This window comes from Bipolaris victoriae (assembly GCF_000527765.1).
Source record: "Bipolaris victoriae FI3 unplaced genomic scaffold scaffold_39, whole genome shotgun sequence".
NCBI classification, from domain to species: Eukaryota; Fungi; Ascomycota; class Dothideomycetes; order Pleosporales; family Pleosporaceae; genus Bipolaris; species Bipolaris victoriae.
This window is the reverse complement of record NW_014575353.1, coordinates 12,460-30,147: the sequence shown is the minus strand read 5'-3', so window position 1 is coordinate 30,147 and position 17,688 is coordinate 12,460. Positions and strand designations below refer to the sequence as shown.

The 17,688-nt window shown below is 47.6% G+C and overlaps 5 protein-coding genes across 5 annotated transcripts; 2 read left to right on the top strand and 3 right to left on the bottom strand.

Moving 5' to 3' along the window:
* Positions 1–4,935: 4,935 nt before the first annotated feature.
* Positions 4,936–5,490, bottom strand: COCVIDRAFT_26317 (hypothetical protein; the record flags this gene model as incomplete). Its single annotated transcript, XM_014701434.1, has 4 exons — positions 4,936–5,025; positions 5,075–5,127; positions 5,182–5,387; positions 5,441–5,490. 4 exons carry the CDS (start codon positions 5,488–5,490, stop codon positions 4,936–4,938), a joined length of 399 nt encoding a protein of 132 aa, XP_014556920.1.
* An 807-nt stretch (positions 5,491–6,297) lies between these two features.
* Positions 6,298–6,840, top strand: COCVIDRAFT_55582 (hypothetical protein; the record flags this gene model as incomplete). Its single annotated transcript, XM_014701461.1, has 1 exon — positions 6,298–6,840. A coding segment is annotated over one exon (543 nt), but the record flags the coding sequence as incomplete, so codon positions are not given.
* Positions 6,841–8,465: 1,625 nt separating this feature from the next.
* On the bottom strand, positions 8,466–10,262 carry COCVIDRAFT_26315 (GMC oxidoreductase; the record flags this gene model as incomplete). The annotated part of the gene is made up of 1 exon (XM_014701433.1): positions 8,466–10,262. The coding sequence occupies one exon, from the start codon at positions 10,260–10,262 to the stop codon at positions 8,466–8,468; it is 1,797 nt and encodes a 598-aa protein (XP_014556919.1).
* Positions 10,263–12,785: 2,523 nt separating this feature from the next.
* On the top strand, positions 12,786–13,679 carry COCVIDRAFT_98298 (hypothetical protein; the record flags this gene model as incomplete). The annotated part of the gene is made up of 2 exons (XM_014701460.1): positions 12,786–13,577; positions 13,629–13,679. 2 exons carry the CDS (start codon positions 12,786–12,788, stop codon positions 13,677–13,679), a joined length of 843 nt encoding a protein of 280 aa, XP_014556946.1.
* A 1,384-nt stretch (positions 13,680–15,063) lies between these two features.
* COCVIDRAFT_98353 (hypothetical protein) lies at positions 15,064–17,047 on the bottom strand (the record flags this gene model as incomplete). The annotated part of the gene is made up of 2 exons (XM_014701459.1): positions 15,064–16,173; positions 16,226–17,047. The coding sequence occupies 2 exons, from the start codon at positions 17,045–17,047 to the stop codon at positions 15,064–15,066; spliced, it is 1,932 nt and encodes a 643-aa protein (XP_014556945.1).
* Between the last annotated feature and the right edge of the window lie 641 nt (positions 17,048–17,688).

Sequence of the window (17,688 nt, the reverse complement as noted above, 5' to 3'; positions counted from 1 at the left end):
TGACGCTGCTCACATTTATGCCGTAGCTCCTGTTGTCAATCATGTAATCAAACAAAATATAAGCAGTCAGTGTCTTCCACCCGGAAATCTAGTTTCATGAAACATCGCTATAAGTTGCCCACTCATAAGTGCTATGTGCGAGATGTCGCAAGTCCTTGAACATCTTTCCATATGTTTTTTTGACTTTGTGGAAACAAGTCTCGTGAGGCGACCTATTTAAGTAGGCAGAAGAATTACGTCACATCTTTGTAGTTCCCCTATGGGGCAGTGACACACTATTGTAAGTCACTAATTTACATTCACCTCTCTCCTTTGAGATTGCAATCTAGCCCCTCCGGCATTATATCTTGTGCGACTGTTATGCTACTACCAGACCTCATCATCTCATCTTTAAATCTCCCATAAGGCTCTCTTAGTACCAAGAATATGTGAGCACCCACTAGTAAGGGATCAAAGCAAGCTATAGCACTACATGAAGTCCTCGCTCAGGATCTTAGAGCCTATAGTCTTCCGTGTTCGTTGTGTCAAACCTCTCCATTCTAGAATAAAATTTTCATATATTTCACATGTATTTTCTCTCTTCCACTATATCCTCTATAGCAAGTAGAAGCGATTGTGTTATAAAATTTAATATATGTTCTATAACTACGTGTTTAGTGCCTTTATGCATGTTACATAATTAGTTTCCCAAAGTCATAGTACAGTAATTTGTTGCTCTCTATAGCTATTTGGGTCTATGTTTGATGAGTTTAGCATTAACTAAGAGCCGCTGGACGTAAATTTATGGATGAAATCGTAGCCACATTTTTCTACGATCAATCCAATCACTGTAAGGGGACGTTCATGATTGGTTAATTCACGAGGATGTCTGAAATTAATTTGAATCATTTTACTATATAGTAATATATTTTGATTGAGGACTGAATTGATTTGGTTTGCTTCTATTCTGGATTCCCGAAGGGAGTACTATAAGCTCACCACTTCAACAACAAAATGCTGCCATTTCTGGCTTACCTACTCACGCTATGCAATATATCAGTCATATCAATCGATGCAGGCCTCTATAAATTGATTCATTGGTCCTGGCTGCTGCGTTGTTGAATTGATTGAATCGAGCAAATCAATCAAGAAACAATCAAACGAAGCAATAGATCGATTGTTCCTCAATCGGGTCATGGCGATCATGTCACGCATCGCACGCTGCGCCAATTGCCACAGGCGCAGCCGCTGAGCATGCCTTAACAAATAACGACGTAGATGTCTGTAAAAGCAAATGCGAGCCCTCTCTCTCGACATGCATCACCCTATCATCCCGTGAAAAGCAATTTCACGTCTTGTGTGTCAATCACCCATCAGTGTCAACATAGCCGACGTTGGCATTAGTAGGGTGCGTAGGGTGCTCCTTGCGCGTAGTTCTTACATAGTTTGACCGAGGGCCTGTTCGGTTGCGCGGTTATGTTTTGCGTTTTGCGTTTTTGTTACTAGATTTGGGTTAGGTTTTTAAAGACGATACCGTGCTCGGTAAAGCGCAACCGAAATCTAGTAATAAAAACGTAAAACGCAACCGCGCAACCGAACAGGCCCCGAGTCGCTCCGCTGACGTCTCCACAGATTTCCGGCGCCGAGGAATATCAAGATCGTCATGTAATATCGCTCCACAGTTCCTTCGGATGAAGAAAAAAGCTTGTTGTCTGTGCTGTATACGATGGCCAATAGGCACACTAGGCAGCATGGGGCAATTGCGGACGTCCAAGACGACAAAAATCCACCAGTGGAAGCGCAGATGACGTTTCATTGTATTGGACGACATCTTCAAGTTTGTCTAGAAGCATATTTTACAAATTCAATGGTATCTAGTGGAGCAAGAAGGTGGAAGGTATTACTAATAGGCTGATACTAAGTAAGAGGAAATTAAGGAGTACAGATAATGGCACGGTTCTGGTAGCAATCCTTGAAATAGAAAGCAGGGAGCGTGAGAGTTTCGATAGGGGTAGAAGACGCCTAAGTTTCTCAACCGATAGAAGTGGTTCGAAGAGAAGGTGATGATCTAGTGTTGCTAGTCTGAAAAATTGGATACATGACTTCCAGGTCTGCAACGCCTTACCGCGAGGTGCTCAGCCTCCAACAGCATCACGCTAGCGATTTTCAAGGATGAACCCCCGAACAACTAGATGAAATGGTTCGAAGCAGCATTGGTTATCATAGTATGATCAATTCAGGTAGCATAGGTGTACACATCATTACAGGTTGTACTTTCCTCTTTCGTAGAATGGCACTGCTGAAAGAGAAGTAGGAATACGAGACACAAAATGGCAACGGCCTTAAAACAACTACCCTATAATAGCGTGTTATGAGTCACGATTTCCGGCGTACGAAGGCCGCCTGTTCGGCTATCTGGTATTTCTATTATATGCATAGTGTGACCTGATATCGAAGTAAGTGCTCTCATGGAACAACCAGTGAACAATCACATCGCGGGTGATAGACTGTCAATCTTGCATTTTTCCTTCGCCCGGAGGATCAGATTTGCTGTTTTGAATCGTTGTACTTGAATTAGAACGTGAAGCCAAGGAGATCTCGAGTAGGGGCAGTAAATCCCGAAAATCACCCGTTATTCAAGAACTGAATTGTTGCTTGCCTAGTGAGTGAAGAGAAATAAATTAACGCAAAACGAAGCTGTCTTCGGTCGTATACAGAGTGCGAGCGGAAATAAATACCCCGCTGGAAGCGTTACTATGGTCGTTGCACATTAAGGTGCTTACACCCTGGGCTGTGCGTACGACACACAAGCCCCCTTGGCTGACACGTGACCTTACCCCTTACAAAAACCCTAGCGATTCGTCCGTCATTGTTCGTTCAATGATGGCGACTTAGCCGTTAACACCAATGCTCGGATCAACTACCTTGTAGGATGCTGACCTGAACCACGTTGTGAACCAACATTGCGTCTCAGCAATGTGGATTCGAACATTGCCATATCCCTCCACTATTTAAGCTTGTGCCAAGAAAATCTTGTTTTTTGTTCTCATTGGAACAATATAGAGAAGAAACAGTGTGTATCCTTTTTTAATAGACATGAGTTGCATGATCTACCCGTTGTCGCTGCACATCCGGCCCAGACTCACGTGTTGGGAGAACCAGATTTACACGAAGATTTCCTCGGCGTCACTATACGTGAATAGAGCCTCCCTTTTGCTCTGATCAGAGATCATGAGTCTGGTTATCCGACCATGGAAAAAAGTAGTTGCGCCATAAACCTTACCTAGGTGGGTATCCGTTTTACTTAATAAGAATTTATATAGCGCAAAACCCCTGCTGTTGCGACTCACCAGCCACTTGTCAGCGCACGCTTGTCGAAGATAGATTCAGATTGGGTTATCACGGTGAGAGTTCGCCTGTTTAGCTTGGCGTATAGTATCGCATCCGGTATCGCGGCTTTTCCACGGCGCACCGCTAATCGCGCATGGTCGGGTGACCTACCTACATGATCAGATATTCGCGATCGACAAGCATCCGGCCCCATACTGACATTGCGTCCGTGAGAGTGAGAGAGATCGACGGAGAACAGTACTAAACATGGCATGTGCATCTAACTATGTTTGGTTTAGTGAGCTAGAGTCCTGCCGAGCACGGCCCGTAGTCTAGTATCCGGGATGATGGGTCTGAGTGCTGTGGGAGGAAAAGCAAGCGAAAGGGGAACAAAGGGGCAGGGAGGGATATGCTGATCGCAAATACGAAGCTTATATGCACGTATATTAAGCGCCTGTTCGGTTACGCGGTTGCGTTTTGCGTTTTTATTACTAGATTTAGGTTGCGCTTTACTGAACATGGTATCGTCTTTAAAAACCTAGCCTAAATCTAGTAACAAACGCAAAACGCAACCACGCAACCGAACAGGCCGTTAGCAATTGCGAATGCGGCGACTGTACACCTCGTGTAGCACGTCATCGGGAGGAGCACGCAACCATGTTCTAGATCCTGGACTTCTCCAGATACTTACCATCTAGGAACTGCGCAGTTGTAAAGGGGATGATACTTGAGTGTCCATGCTGAAGAAGTCGTTTTATCAACCCTGTTTGCTAAATATCACCAATGTCAGTGCTGCAATGCATTTACCAATTCATCACGTACATCCACTGGATGACTGATGGGCCGAGTCAGTCCAGATCGTAAATTTGCAAAGTCCATTGTTATTTTTGCCTGTATACCAAGTCTGGTACTAGGAGTTGTAGATCTGCACGCCGTTGGTGTTGACAACGGGCACGGTGTTGGGGATATTCAGGGGAAAAAACTAGGCTGAAGGAAAAAGCCGCTGTGGGTACAAATTCCTAATCGGAGGAACAGTTATATGGGACCATGGGTCAAGGGTGTACATACACGTTTTAGATTTACTGTTGGTGGTAATTAGTCTGTTGATCAATGGTAATCTTGCCTATGCTTGGCGTTCGATAGAGGGCTAACAACCTATTTATGCTTCCATGGCATAAACTTCTCTAGAATCTCCTCACTAACCATTGGTAAGAATAAGTCGTTTAGTCTACTGCTGCATCCGGCGAAATGCTAGCCTGTCTGTGGCGGTGAAATTCCTAGGCGTGTAAGCACTAAAGCGTTACTAGCGCAATGTTAGGATGAACGGCGTTACCTGCTTATGCGCGTCACCTTCCTGTAAAACTATACCCTGCGTTCAATTCTTATATAATCAAAATTGATCCTGATGACTAGACTCCCTATCAATGACCAGTTGAAGCAGAGAAATGGATGCGCTCATAATTGGGGGTAAGTGGATTGATTAAATTCGCTGTCTTTAGGAGATAACGTGAGGAGAAGACTAAACACTACTACTAAGGCCAGTTCGATCAACACGCAAGCATAATTGGTTCACTGCTCCGCTCTTGTCTATCTAATCAGATTGATCGTTGCCATGACATGATTTGATTAGAAGCAAGTAGAGTCAGCAGCACCGTTTTGACGGCATTCGTTGTAGAAGCCATCTCCAGACACCCCCGCGCCGTTCTTGCCACGAACCTATATGCAAAGTAAGCCTCAAGTTAAAAGCATAAATAGAATTACTTACGTAGTAGCCAGTGAACTTGGCACCACCCTGGAAGCGCTGAGTCTCAAAGATATCTATTTAGGGTAAGTCTCAACCTGATAAATATTCACAAGCGTGAGCCAACATACCGAGAACCCATCTGTTCGTGTTGAAGCCCGCAACCCTGGCCGTAGCTGCGGCGTCAATTTCACCTCCGGAACTGGTCTGGCAGGCACAGGCGGTGTGATCACGACGCTTTTCGATGGTATGGACCTTGGCAGCCACATCGGCAGCGACCTTTGGAACAGAGACATCGACTCCAATCTCGGTGGGCAGAGCAGCTACGCCTCCAAGTCTATAGAAAGGTGATCAGAAAATCTGTAAGTTCTCTTGAAGATCAGGTCTTACTGGAAAAGTTGTCCCATAGCAAGGGCAATGATGGCAGTAGAGAATTGCATCTTGAAGATAGTGGTGATTAAGTTTAAAACTTAGAGATTGAATGAAGAGGTGATTGGGATGTAGATGTTGAAGTGTGTTGTGATGAGGTTTTCAAGCAGGAAAGAGACACCTCTTTATACCCTTTCTACCTCCCCAAAATTTGCTTAATAGTAGTGAGGCAATTTTTACTATCACCAGTGTTCGACTACTACACGTCGCTCGGTCCTAGATCTTGCTACTAGTTGTTAATTTCACCGCGCCTTATACGACCTTCGGCATGATTTAGATATGTAAGCCTGTGGGTTGTGTCTAGGGCGCTCTAGTAATAAGTGGGGCACATGCCAAGTACTACCGGATGTAGTTGGTGCATTCATTCTTCCTTCGATCTAGTTTATCCAGTCGGTCCGCTAATAGGTGCGAGTGACAACCCATCCTCTGTTCTTTGTCCCTGAATTGGGTACAGTGTGCTTACATGGCACGTTATTTCCCTTCTCACAGCCCTTCACATGATTCAGCTACATGTACTTGGAAGACGATAGACTCGGGTTTTTTTCGTATCCATAGCATGAACATCAGCCCTAGGCTTCCATGCCTGGAGTTTCCCCCATGCCACCTCATCTGATTGAACAACTGAATTTCCGAGAGACTCATGTCTTCATTTCACCGACTTGGCAAAAGATTTACCTGAGATAAGACCGAATTCATATAAATATTGGAGTCTACACCGTCTCATCAATTACTACCAACTCCCTTCAGTCTTTCTCTACAGTTCAGTCCTTCAATCTTTACCTAAACCTCCTCTCATCACCACTACCATGGCTCGTATCCAATTCCTCGCTATTGTCCTGGGCGCTGCTCTCAGTGCTCAAGCCACGTCTCTCGATGTCGATGTCAACGCTGTCGGTGCGAATCTTAATTTGGAGTTATCCTTGGACGATACTGTTGCTCTGTGGGAAAACACCTGGCCCAAAGTGGCTCAATACGTTCCCGGTATCACCTGTGTTCTAGGTGATGCTGCCGCCCAGAAGAACACCTCCACCGGTGAGCTTGAGGGTTGCGCGGTTATCCAGAATGAATTGTCCACCCATTTCCCTGGTGTTCAGTGCACTGGCAACCTCGACGAAGAAACTTTGAGGAAGGGACTCGAGGTATCCGCCGAAGTTCAGGTCGGTACGACTGAGCTTTCACTCCGAAGGCAGGATCCTGGCTTGAGTGCAGCAATCGATAGGGCGGACCAGGAAAAAGATAGGCAGATTGATCAAAAGAGCAGATCAGCTCTTTTGACTTGTGCTGCCGCTCCCCATCCTGGAAATTGCTACACATGCGTTAGTGGCGCGGCGGGTGCAGCTATCGGTAGTGTGGGCGTATGCGGTGCAGCGGCACACGTTGCACTGAAATCTTCAGCCACTACCGGTGGCTTGATTCTTATTGCACTCGCCGCCTGCGGACTTAAAGCCATTGGAGACTTGGGTAATTCCATCTCTGGTTGCCCACTCAGGGTAAGTTATCAATTTTATATCTCTCCATGACGCGAAACTAATTATTAAATCATTTAGTAAACCAATGGAGATGCTGGCTTGTCTATCGAAAGCTCGACCGAATGCCTTCACAGATAGGCACGTTCCAGAGCAAGGCTAAAGGAACGATTCAGCCTTACGATGATCACAGAAAGCATATCTACAACGGATGAGAGGGTTACAAACTAGATGAGACTTGGACGGAGATGGAAATTGAATGCGAGAATATACAGTTTGTAATTGAGTTATTTAGTAATAATAGAAAAGGGGGTTTGGCTTTCAGGTCACTCTCCCTTCACCGCTAATTTGCCCTTCCCATACATTGTTTCTTGGCGTGACCCCGATACCCATCTCCTATCCTACTCTACCACTCTGAGACCCTTCTCCCTTCATTCATAATATGCCTTCTCGCAGTACGCTGGCCAGTTATCAAATTCGACAGAATGGTTACACGAATTATCTGCAATATCCCCTTGCATTATTATTTATTCATCGCGATGCAGAAAAAGATAATCCAGATTTTTGGATAGAACGTAGCCAAAAGAGCCATAGGCCGGTCGCCCGACCAAACCATCAAGCAAGTTTTCTAGGAACCTCACAAGGTAGTTCGGATCCAGGATTCTTATCCCTGTGTTTGTCATGGCGAGTAGGTGGACTACAACGATAGAATCGAAAATTGCGGAAGTTCTCATGTTGATCTTGAGAGTCTTGATGACAAAATGCTTGTTATTCCAGATGTTTTCCCATTCATTTCATGGTTTCAGCATCGCACCCTAGTAGAGAATCTCATAAAGCTGCCAATAAACACAATTTTTCCAACATGTTATTATAATGGTCCGAAAAACACAGCAGGTATAATCGGCATTGACTTAGTTTGGGTCTACATTCGACACTGCGCAATTCAATGCATCTCCCAAACTCACGATGTGTACGCCGTACCAGTCCATGCTTAGCATCGTATCTACCTCTCCTTTTGGGGTTGCAGGTTGTCAAAATGGAAATATTCACGTTTAACTGTTGAGTGGCGGTGATTACCACTAAGTAAAATGCAGAATCGGGCTAGCATTGCGCGAAACTCTGCCCGAAGCAGTCGATTGACCAGTGACATGGACAAGTAAACTAAATGTTGCGTGAGAAGGTGGAAAATGGGTGTCTAGCATGTACGCTTGCTTACACTCTTGCATTCGGCCAGCTTGGTACTATCTCCATGATTTACGTGCGTAATTGAAGAAATGACATAAGTGTGGTATTCGGGACTAGCGGAAGTGAACGAATCTGCATGTGTATTAAAAGTAAACGACACAGTGAATTTAGAGCGACATCAGATACCGAAAATAGGAACAATCTCAGTATTTTGCGAGAACAATCTGACTACAGCCTTATCATATCCCTAGTTTCTTTTTGCATGCTATTCTAACAAGCGCTTCATGGTGTATTCTTTGGATATACACTAGACCAACAGTAAGGAATATTACGACCTAGCCTGCCAAGACCTCCTTGATCATCGCATCGGCAATCTTTCCCGCAACTGCGTATACGCTTGCGCTCAGATGGCCAGATATCTGCGTAGGAAAGGCGCTGGCATCCACCACTCTTACGTTTCTCGTACCATACACCTTGCCCTTGGAATCAACGACTCCACCCAAGTCCCGGCTCATCATTGCGCAAGTACTCGCAGGATGTGAGTTGCCGTTGAGAGTCTTCTTGATCCAGGCGTCCCAACTTTGGTCTCTCCATCCTGCGCCTTGCGGTACAGTTTCGAAACCGGGCGAGACTTCGCTGATGACATGATCGGCGAGCGGCGGAGTCGCGAAATATTCACGAATCCGAACCGCGGCTGCTGCTTGGACGTATGCATCAATCGGTAGCTGAAAAAATGCAGGATCGATTTGAGGGGGTAGCGTTGGGTCGGTAGCATTGATGTGAATGGAGCCTCGAGAGAGGGGCAACAGATTCCAGAGCTGGGCAGCTATGTTGTTGCCTATTGGAGCCCACAACAGCTCAGCTAGTGGGACCTTGCTATTGGGATCAAATATCAAATCGACTTGATGCTTTAGGAGTAGCTCCTGCGTCTCGACTGAAATAGTATTTGATGCGTAGTCGGCAACAATGACGGCTGCATACGCGCTCAGGTTGGCTCTGACCTCTCGGGTAATCGAATCTAATTCGTCTCCAAAGAGATCAGACGCCGTTAAGTACGTCACAAAGGTAGGATATCCAGTCCAGTTGGTGGATGAAGAGTAAATGATACCGTTCTGCGGCTGGTCCGGCAGATTTGAGCCAACGGAACATAGCGGGACAACTGTTTCAATGCCGAGGGGCTCGAGAATAGCAGGATTGCCCACACCAGAGTGTTCAAGGAATGCCGGTGATCTGATGGCACCAGCTGCTACAACAACATCCTTCTCAGCACGAATGTCTTTGGTAACATTGCCTGCAGTGATGAACTCGACACCAGAAGCAAGCATTCCATCCGCAGTCTTGTCATGTTCCCAGATAATTTTCTTTGCCGTAGAGTTGAGAAAGACGCGTAAGTTTGGTCGCGATGCGACAGGGTAGTAGAAGGCCCTTGCTCCATCTTCGCGTGTTGGTCCAGCCTCGCTCAACGTCATGGGCCAGGTGTTGAAGCCACGCATGATGCCATTATTCGCATCTTGATTGTAAGGAAACCCAATTGCCTCGGAAGTCTCTTTCATCAACTGAGCAAAACCTTGGCCAACAAGATATGGGGTAAATCCCACAGCAAGGTCACCGTCATTTCCGTGCGCGCCAGCTTCGTACACTGCTCCTTTGTGCTTAAGCTGATCAGTCGACGGCTGAAAGTGCTCTTGCGTGAGAAAATACTCCCACATAATATCCCAGTTCCACTCTTGATTTCCCAAGTCTTGCCAAGCGTCGATCTGGTCCTTCTCTGCACGAAGATACGTCATGCCGTTAATGGCCGTGCTTCCACCCAACGCTTTTCCCGCCCAGTATGGAAGTGTGTTGTTGGCAGCATGTTTTTGAGGTACAGTCATGTAGCCCCAGTCAGTAGAAGTTCCAATAAAAAGTCCGTACTCGGCAATAGACTTTGGAACATATGTCACATTGGGATTGTTGTATACGGAATCGCCGGCTTCAATCACGGCAACAGTGGTGTTTGGATTTGCCGACAAGCGGTTTGCGACAACAAGTCCTGCTGCACCTCCGCCAACAATGACATAGTCGAAAGAATCAGGCCCACACGTGGCAGAGACAAGCCGGACCAAGCTGAGGAAGAGGAGGTGGCGTAACATGATGGACGGAGAGTGTCTTATGGGCGTGCCTGGCACAGAATCATACTCCTTATACCAAAAGCATGTGGGGTTTACCGAGGAAGAGGGCCTTCCAATACCTCTGCTTGCAGCGTCATAGTGGTAGCGTCGTAGTGCTGGACTAGCCATTGGCTAGTTGCGTCATTGACAAGCTTGGCAATGTGAGTGGTGGCCTAATTGTCTGTCGGCTCGTGTTTAAACGGAATGGTGTACGAAGCACGCAGCAATTATGAAAAACAGTAGTGGTGGATTAGATGCGGTAGCAAATTCTTCCTATGCCCTCATGATCTCGGATAACATGCTGATAAGCGCGAATTGATGCGCATATGGGGGTGTATGTCCATGTACTGCCCTTAGTGTAGAAGATGGTGCTGCCATAACAAATCTGACGCTACGCCCATAGCAGCAGGTCGACTAGCGACTAGCGATGATGTATGCTGGTGGCTTTCTTGAAAGGTATATGGTTGAACGCTCTTCATGAGCACAAGCATACAAGCTGCGTCTACTCCTCCCGTCCCGTCTCAATGAGATGGTCATTCTTTTGCCTGGCATCACACTTGTATTCTATAATTACACTACGTAAACGAGAAGAATATGAAGCCGCTTAATTCGCTTAGCACACGGCTCACTATTAAGGGAATAGTTACTATTGCGAAAATTAGAGGGGCCGACCTGCGCAAAGTGAGTAGTTACATCGCAACATCCCGTGTATCTGTCGCATAACTCAGCCATTGCTACAAACTTGCTAAATATTCTCAACCTAAAAAAACTCTATTCTCTGCCATGTTCAACTTGGCCCAGCGCTATGATACCTAAACGTCGTCATACTCCAAATCTGATTCCCACTCATCTGCTACTCCGGCCTCTTAATATACTGCCTCATCGCCGCATTGCACTCCCCAGACTCTACCAGCTGCGCATACACGTAATCGTGCACCATTTCCCACTCCTTCATCATAGACCATAAGACGCGCTTCAACGACGCAATGTCCAGCCCAGCCTTATCAGCAAAGACTTTGACGGCAGAGCACAACACTGCACCCTCCTCGTGAAGGAGTTTGAATGCTTTGAGCTCCTTCTTTCAGCTGTAGGTGTCGTTTATGGCGGAGATTTAGTTAGGGCAGTTTTGCTCAAAGGGCCGCATTTGAGAGAGTGAGGAGGAGGAGAGGTGTAGGCACACGCTGAAGCGCATGAGGGCGGAGAACGAACCGTGTTGGATTTAGTAAATGAGGAGCAGGATGGTCACGAGATGGGGCTGAAGAATAAACATACGCTTTTCCAACGTCTTTCTCGCGGTCCAGGTATGCACCTAAGCCTTGATTGGTAGTTGGACGCGGTCGGCCTGCTATCACATTGATGTGAAGACGGGTTCGAGGATTTCGTCTTCGAGGGCTTTGTCGTGGCTTCTCATAAACGGAATGGAGTTACACGTACGAGGAATTGATGGCGGCCAGCATGCCAACCAGCAAGCTCGATGGCAAAATCCTCGCACCGTTGGCTGGCATCTGGACCAAATCTCGCATCATGACAATTCAAGTCAACTTTATTCCTGGCTGGTATCTGCCTTCAATATGCGCATCGCACTCCATCACCGACGCATCAGACATGTACTTGATTGTCGCAAACCTCACACAACACTGTCGCCGAGCACAAGCCTTAAATGGCGAAGCGATAACACTCAATGGAGAAAACAAAAAGCATGGCATTCCGCATCGTCTTTCCAGCATTCCGCTCTAGTCGTTGAAGCCGAACGCTGCAATGTCAGAATACAACACACGAACGTTGCGGCCGGAACTCTGGCGCGTCCTCGGCTTGGACTGGCGAAGAAAAGAGGAGGCACCAATAGAAGCGCCATACGCATTTGTTTCCTCAACGCGCCAGGCAAGTGGGGCGTTGTGATATGCGCGCGCTGTTGCTCCTCCAGGTCCAGCAGCTCGAACGCCTCGTCAAGCCTATCAAGGGCGCGGCCGTTGTGGGTGGATCTGAGTTGGTGCTGCGGAGGTTGTGCATGGCCGACGCCAGGTTGAAAGCCTTATACTCAGGCCCATGGGCGGCCTCATGATGCTGGTGACGACGGCCATGGCCACCAGTCCTGTGGATGATAAGGGAGCAAGCCACACAGCTGTGGAGCGACGCAGATGCATGCGCACGCCGGCAACGAACCGCCTTCCGGGGCTTGAGTTCCGCCGAACCGTGCTCAAACAAGTGCACGCCGACTGAGGAAGCGGGGAAAAGGGTGTGAACAGGCCGAGTCATTCGCCATGTATCCTCAATGTAATCGTATGTACTACACCGTACTATATCTACTTATGTACTAGTCCCGACCAAAGGCTAGAGAGAGCGGGTGAACTCAAGGCCCCGGTCCCGAGTGGCACGGTCGACGCCTTGCAGCAGAGTAGTATCTCGACTATTCACCACCATACTTGACGTTTCCATATCTACCTGCCCTTCCATCTGCATGCCTCTCTCAATCGCCCTAACCCTCCGCCTCACCCGTCTGCCGTCATGACACCCTCGCCCAAGACGGTCCTCATCACCGGCTGCAGTCTTGGCGGCATTGGCTCAGCACTTGCCCTCGAATTCCACCGCCGTGGCTTGCATGTCTTCGCTACCGCCCGCAGCCTCGACAGGATGGCTCACCTGGCCAACCTTGATCGTGTTACCCTGTTGCAACTCGATGTGACCTCGCAAGCCAGTATTGCCACTGCCGCTGCCCAAGTTGGCAAGACCACTGGTAGCTCCTTGGACATCCTCATCAACAACTCGGGCGCCCAGTATATCACTCCTGCCATTGAAGCCAACCTTGATGCTGCCCGCTCTATGTTCGAGGTCAACGTCTTTAGCGTTGCTGCTGTCTGCCAGGCTTTCGTCCCACTCATCACAACCGCCAGTGGAACAATTGTCAACGTCTGCTCCATCGCTGCTCACGTGCACACTCCCTGGATGGGCTTCTATGGCGCCTCCAAGGCTGCCGCTGAGGTACTGAGCGAGACTATGCGCCTAGAAATGGCCCCTCTAGGCGTCCGTGTCATATCCCTAGTCACGGGAGCCGTCGCCTCCAACATCATGACCAACGGCGCCATCCCAAAGCTCCAAGATACGTCTCCCTTCAAACCTGCTCAGAAAGAGATCGTGGCTCTTGCTAAAGGGGAAGACGGTCATACTCGCATGCCCACTGAAACATTTGCCAAAAAGGTCGTCGATGATGTCCTCGGTGGTGCTCAGGGAAAGCTGTGGAGAGGACAGATGGCCTCGACCATCTACTGGCTCACAAAGCTCATCCCTTTGTCAATACTGGTAAGTCGACTCTTCATACCACACTCTTCACTATCAACTCACCATCTATAGGATAAATTGATATCCAAGGATTCTGGCTTAGATCACCTGGCTAAGAACTAACACCCCTGGTTTCTGTCCCTCCACTCAAGTACTTTATCCGAGTAGCTGCTCTCGAACCATAGTTTCTTGCCTTCGATACTCATGTTAACTAGTATTCTGTTAGAAATCATCTATTGGCCTTGGCAGAAGTACTTGATATTACTCGCTTTCTGTTCGGTCGGGCTTTGGACAGATTCGCGTAGTTATATTTAGCCAAACTGATCAATATCGCTGACACGACGCCTAAACTTACTCTTTTCATCTCACTTAATGTACCATTGCTAGTTGTCCTACTCACTACGTAATTATAGATGTTCATACTATGTCTCGTATATTGAGTACTTCTACCAAGGCCAGTACGTTCTACTGTATAAAACTTTCCTCTACTGTTCTTCTTCAAAGCTTTTTAGGTTCATAGATGTATGAATATTGTCATATCTGTGACACTTGACGTGGTAGTTCCGGTAAGGAATTAGATATGAGTATCCTGTAAAGACAATTGACGAAGTGAGGGTTTGTAGTTGAATATTTAACCAGTCACCTTAAGACAGCATACACCGGATATAAACAGCGAGCGTAGATAGCAGAGAGAGAAGGTAGACCAAGTTTTCTCACCACAAAACTCTGCCACCAAGCTTGAGACATCCGAGTCCATAGGAGAATTGCCAAAATTATAGAGATTGGATATTGATTAAGTAATACCTAGTCATAAACAACTGGCTCTTAGGTACATGCAGACATTGTTGTGGGTTGGGGGCAGGCAGAGCTGGCAGGGTAGCTAATGAGTCAGTGCGGGTCTAAATCCACTAGTGTAGCCATTTCATGCCCTATACAACTCTCCATTTGATCGTAATAACGACTCTAGAGCTTCTTACTCTCACGGAACTAATCAAGTTTGCATTAACAGTTCCCACCGCACCTCCATGTAAAGACCGAATATCGTTATAATTAAGGGTGATCTGGATCCTTCCAATCCACGCTTAGATCTCGATCGAATCCGTGGGAGGTAGATTGTAGCCATCGACCAAGGTAATACCAAGAAAGGCAGTGCCATCTGACCTGTTCCATACGGTTGCTGCGACCTCCGCGCCAGGAGACTGAGCGTCATGCGTAAGGGGATCTCCCGCGGCTGCAAGTGATGAGTGTTTCACGAAAGGCGGCGGTCACCCGCCTGTAGAGCGCGGGCAATGCAAAGAGCACTCAATGTGGAAGTCGCTGACCACATTCAAGATCCCGTGCGATCCTAACACCGGCTGCGCTGAGCGATGGGGAGGCTGGAAGGACGAGGGGAACTACCACTCCGAGTTGGCTTGGAGACATCAAAGTACTTCAGAGAGTTTTAGAGTGTCCCACACACTCCAGATGTTCAGGATGGCCATAAAATGAATAGTTTTTAAGTATCCAATTACAAATCCTCTTGGGCTGAGTTGAACTCCCACTCACGTTTCCTTAAGAACCCAACATGAAGCATGTCTTGCATTGCTCCAAAGGCTTCCTCCCACCAGGGATTGTTTACATCAACCATTATTTCACGGTCAAGCTCCTTGCTTTTGCCCCATTTTTTTGAATCTCTCAATCGGCAGATGAAGCTTGCTATCCGTTCGCATTCCCTCCAGATGCGCACACGATTGCGTATGCCCGGTAAAAGAGTCTTTTCTGAAGTGAAGGAGTGCCATAGATGGACCCAATCTATATCTTCTGTGTGCTGGTGGCCATTTGGAGGCAGTGAACATATCCAGCCCTCAGCTTCTGTGCGGAAGTTTTGCCATTCATGAAGCGAACAATCCAATTTTGCGCGGTAGGAACCTAGTATTGCCTCTCTGCGGATGAAGTTGACTAACTGCGCGGCGCTACCAACATCAATCATGTTTGGATCATCAGCTATAATTTGCGCCCAAATCTCAGCCTCGTCCTTCCGTGCTTTTAACTCGAGGGGTAACTCAGGTGGAACAAGACCGGGCGGGTTACATGGGTCCCAGGTTACCGGCCAATCTGGCGACGCTGGATACGGTCGGCCTTCGAGGACTTCCCAGAGCCAACTCATGTCCCTAGTAACACGGCGTCGGTACAGAGGTTGTGCATGACGGCGAAATGTGCGGCAGGTGGCTGCTATTGCATCAACACCGAGGTCATTCAAGAAAGCAAAAATGTTATCGAGAAGTTCGGCCGGCAATCCGAGTAGGGGCGACTGTATTTGTTGCACTACTGCTCCGAAGGTACCACTGATGAGGCAGTCCTTCAGCGCCTCTGCTAGTCCCGGTATCTCCACAGGGTTTGCAACCATCCATTCGTTATCAACATGGTGGAGAAAGGGATCAATCTCATTTGCTCTCCCAATGCCAGGATAAGGCGAACTCAACTCATCTGCGAACTCAAACCTCGCCGGATTGCCGCACAGCTCCCGCCAGAGCCAAATATCATGCAAATCAACATGACCTAGCCTGCGATACGATGCTTTGGCGTATATATCAAGACAATAAGAATGAACTGGGAGTGGTTGCCATGAACCGCAATCCTTGAGCCTATAAGCCGTGTGCATGTAGCAATGTGGGTTGAATGACACTTACCCAACAGTCCTGGTTGGCGGTGTCAGCGGATACCGAGACTCTATCAAGTCCGTAGCGTGGCGGATAGACAAACTGGCCCGCCATCGAGGCGTAGGAACCATTTGCTTCTCCCGAAAGCACAAATAAGCTGTCTTTTTCGAAGATACCATCGACAGCTTCAGGCTTCCAATCAGGTGGCACCCAATGAGATGGCCTTGGTAGGAGGAACCTGTGGTTCCGGCAGCCCTTCATCTCCGCTACGCTCAGCTTATTACCGTTGATACCCTGCACACTTTGACAAGTAGGGCTAGCGATATGCTCCAGCGGGAATCGAGGTGGGCCATGTTCTTGATCCTGCAGCCTGTCTTTCAGGTATTGAAAACGTCGGTCTCGAGTATATAGATACCTTCCGTCCACGTCCCATGTGCCATGCGGAGGATATCTTTTCAATGGAGGTTGATACAATTCTCGTACCGCACTGCGATAGGTCGCACGATTCTTGTCAGCAGTATCGCAATCGTTGCTTCTAGACAAATCATCAGGACCGACATCAGCGTCGGTGTCGTACTCCAAAGGCTCGCTGTCTGCACATGAGTTATCATCTGGCAACCATTCAGCGTCGTCCTGATCTTCAGGCCGGTCTCTATAACCGTCACTGGGGTCGTGCTGAAACACTGCGGGAGTACGGTCGGCAGTTGTGCACTGCTGGCAACTATGATCTTCGACAATTTCACCGTAAAAATCACGGACAACATCAAACCCCACGTAGTTGCACCCCGTATAGTCCCAGGCGGCAGTTGGCGGCTCGTCGGGGGTCCGGATGCGCGCAATAGCCATGTCCATGCTACATATCTGACAATAGTAACTTGTCATGATTGTTGAGAATCACGATTGATTTCTGTTTGCAAAATAGATGAACGAGCACACGGATGTTGAAGAGGGACAGTAGCTCTGTGATGCCGAGTTCAATGGCGAGCACTGGGTAGACCGTGCACACCGCCTACTTAGTCTCGGTCTTACTATTGCCATGTTCGTGCGCGCAATGCGCGGATTCGTTCGAGGAAGCTGAAGTTGATGACGTTTTTGATGTCTGGCTTTCGACATCTGCTTTCCGAATATTTAGGACCTAGGAATCGCGTTGCATCAGCTATGGAATCTTGCATGCCCAACACAGCACCCTATTTCATTCGACACCTGAATTACCGCTTTGCGCTTAATTTTTACACACCTTAATAAGAGCTAATAACTCAAATCCTGTTTAAAGAACCAGAAATTGAATATATTTCTTACTCATCAACTAAGTTTCCTGAGCGTTTGTTCCACGAATCGTAGCCCCTTATACCTCTAGCTTCGCGATTATATTCAGTACTATAGCTCACATCAGCACTGGAGACGCAAGATAAATTTCTATCGCAGATTTTCAATTTCATGTGACACATGGACGTTTGAAGACGTGAAGTATCAGCAAGAAACGGCACAGATGT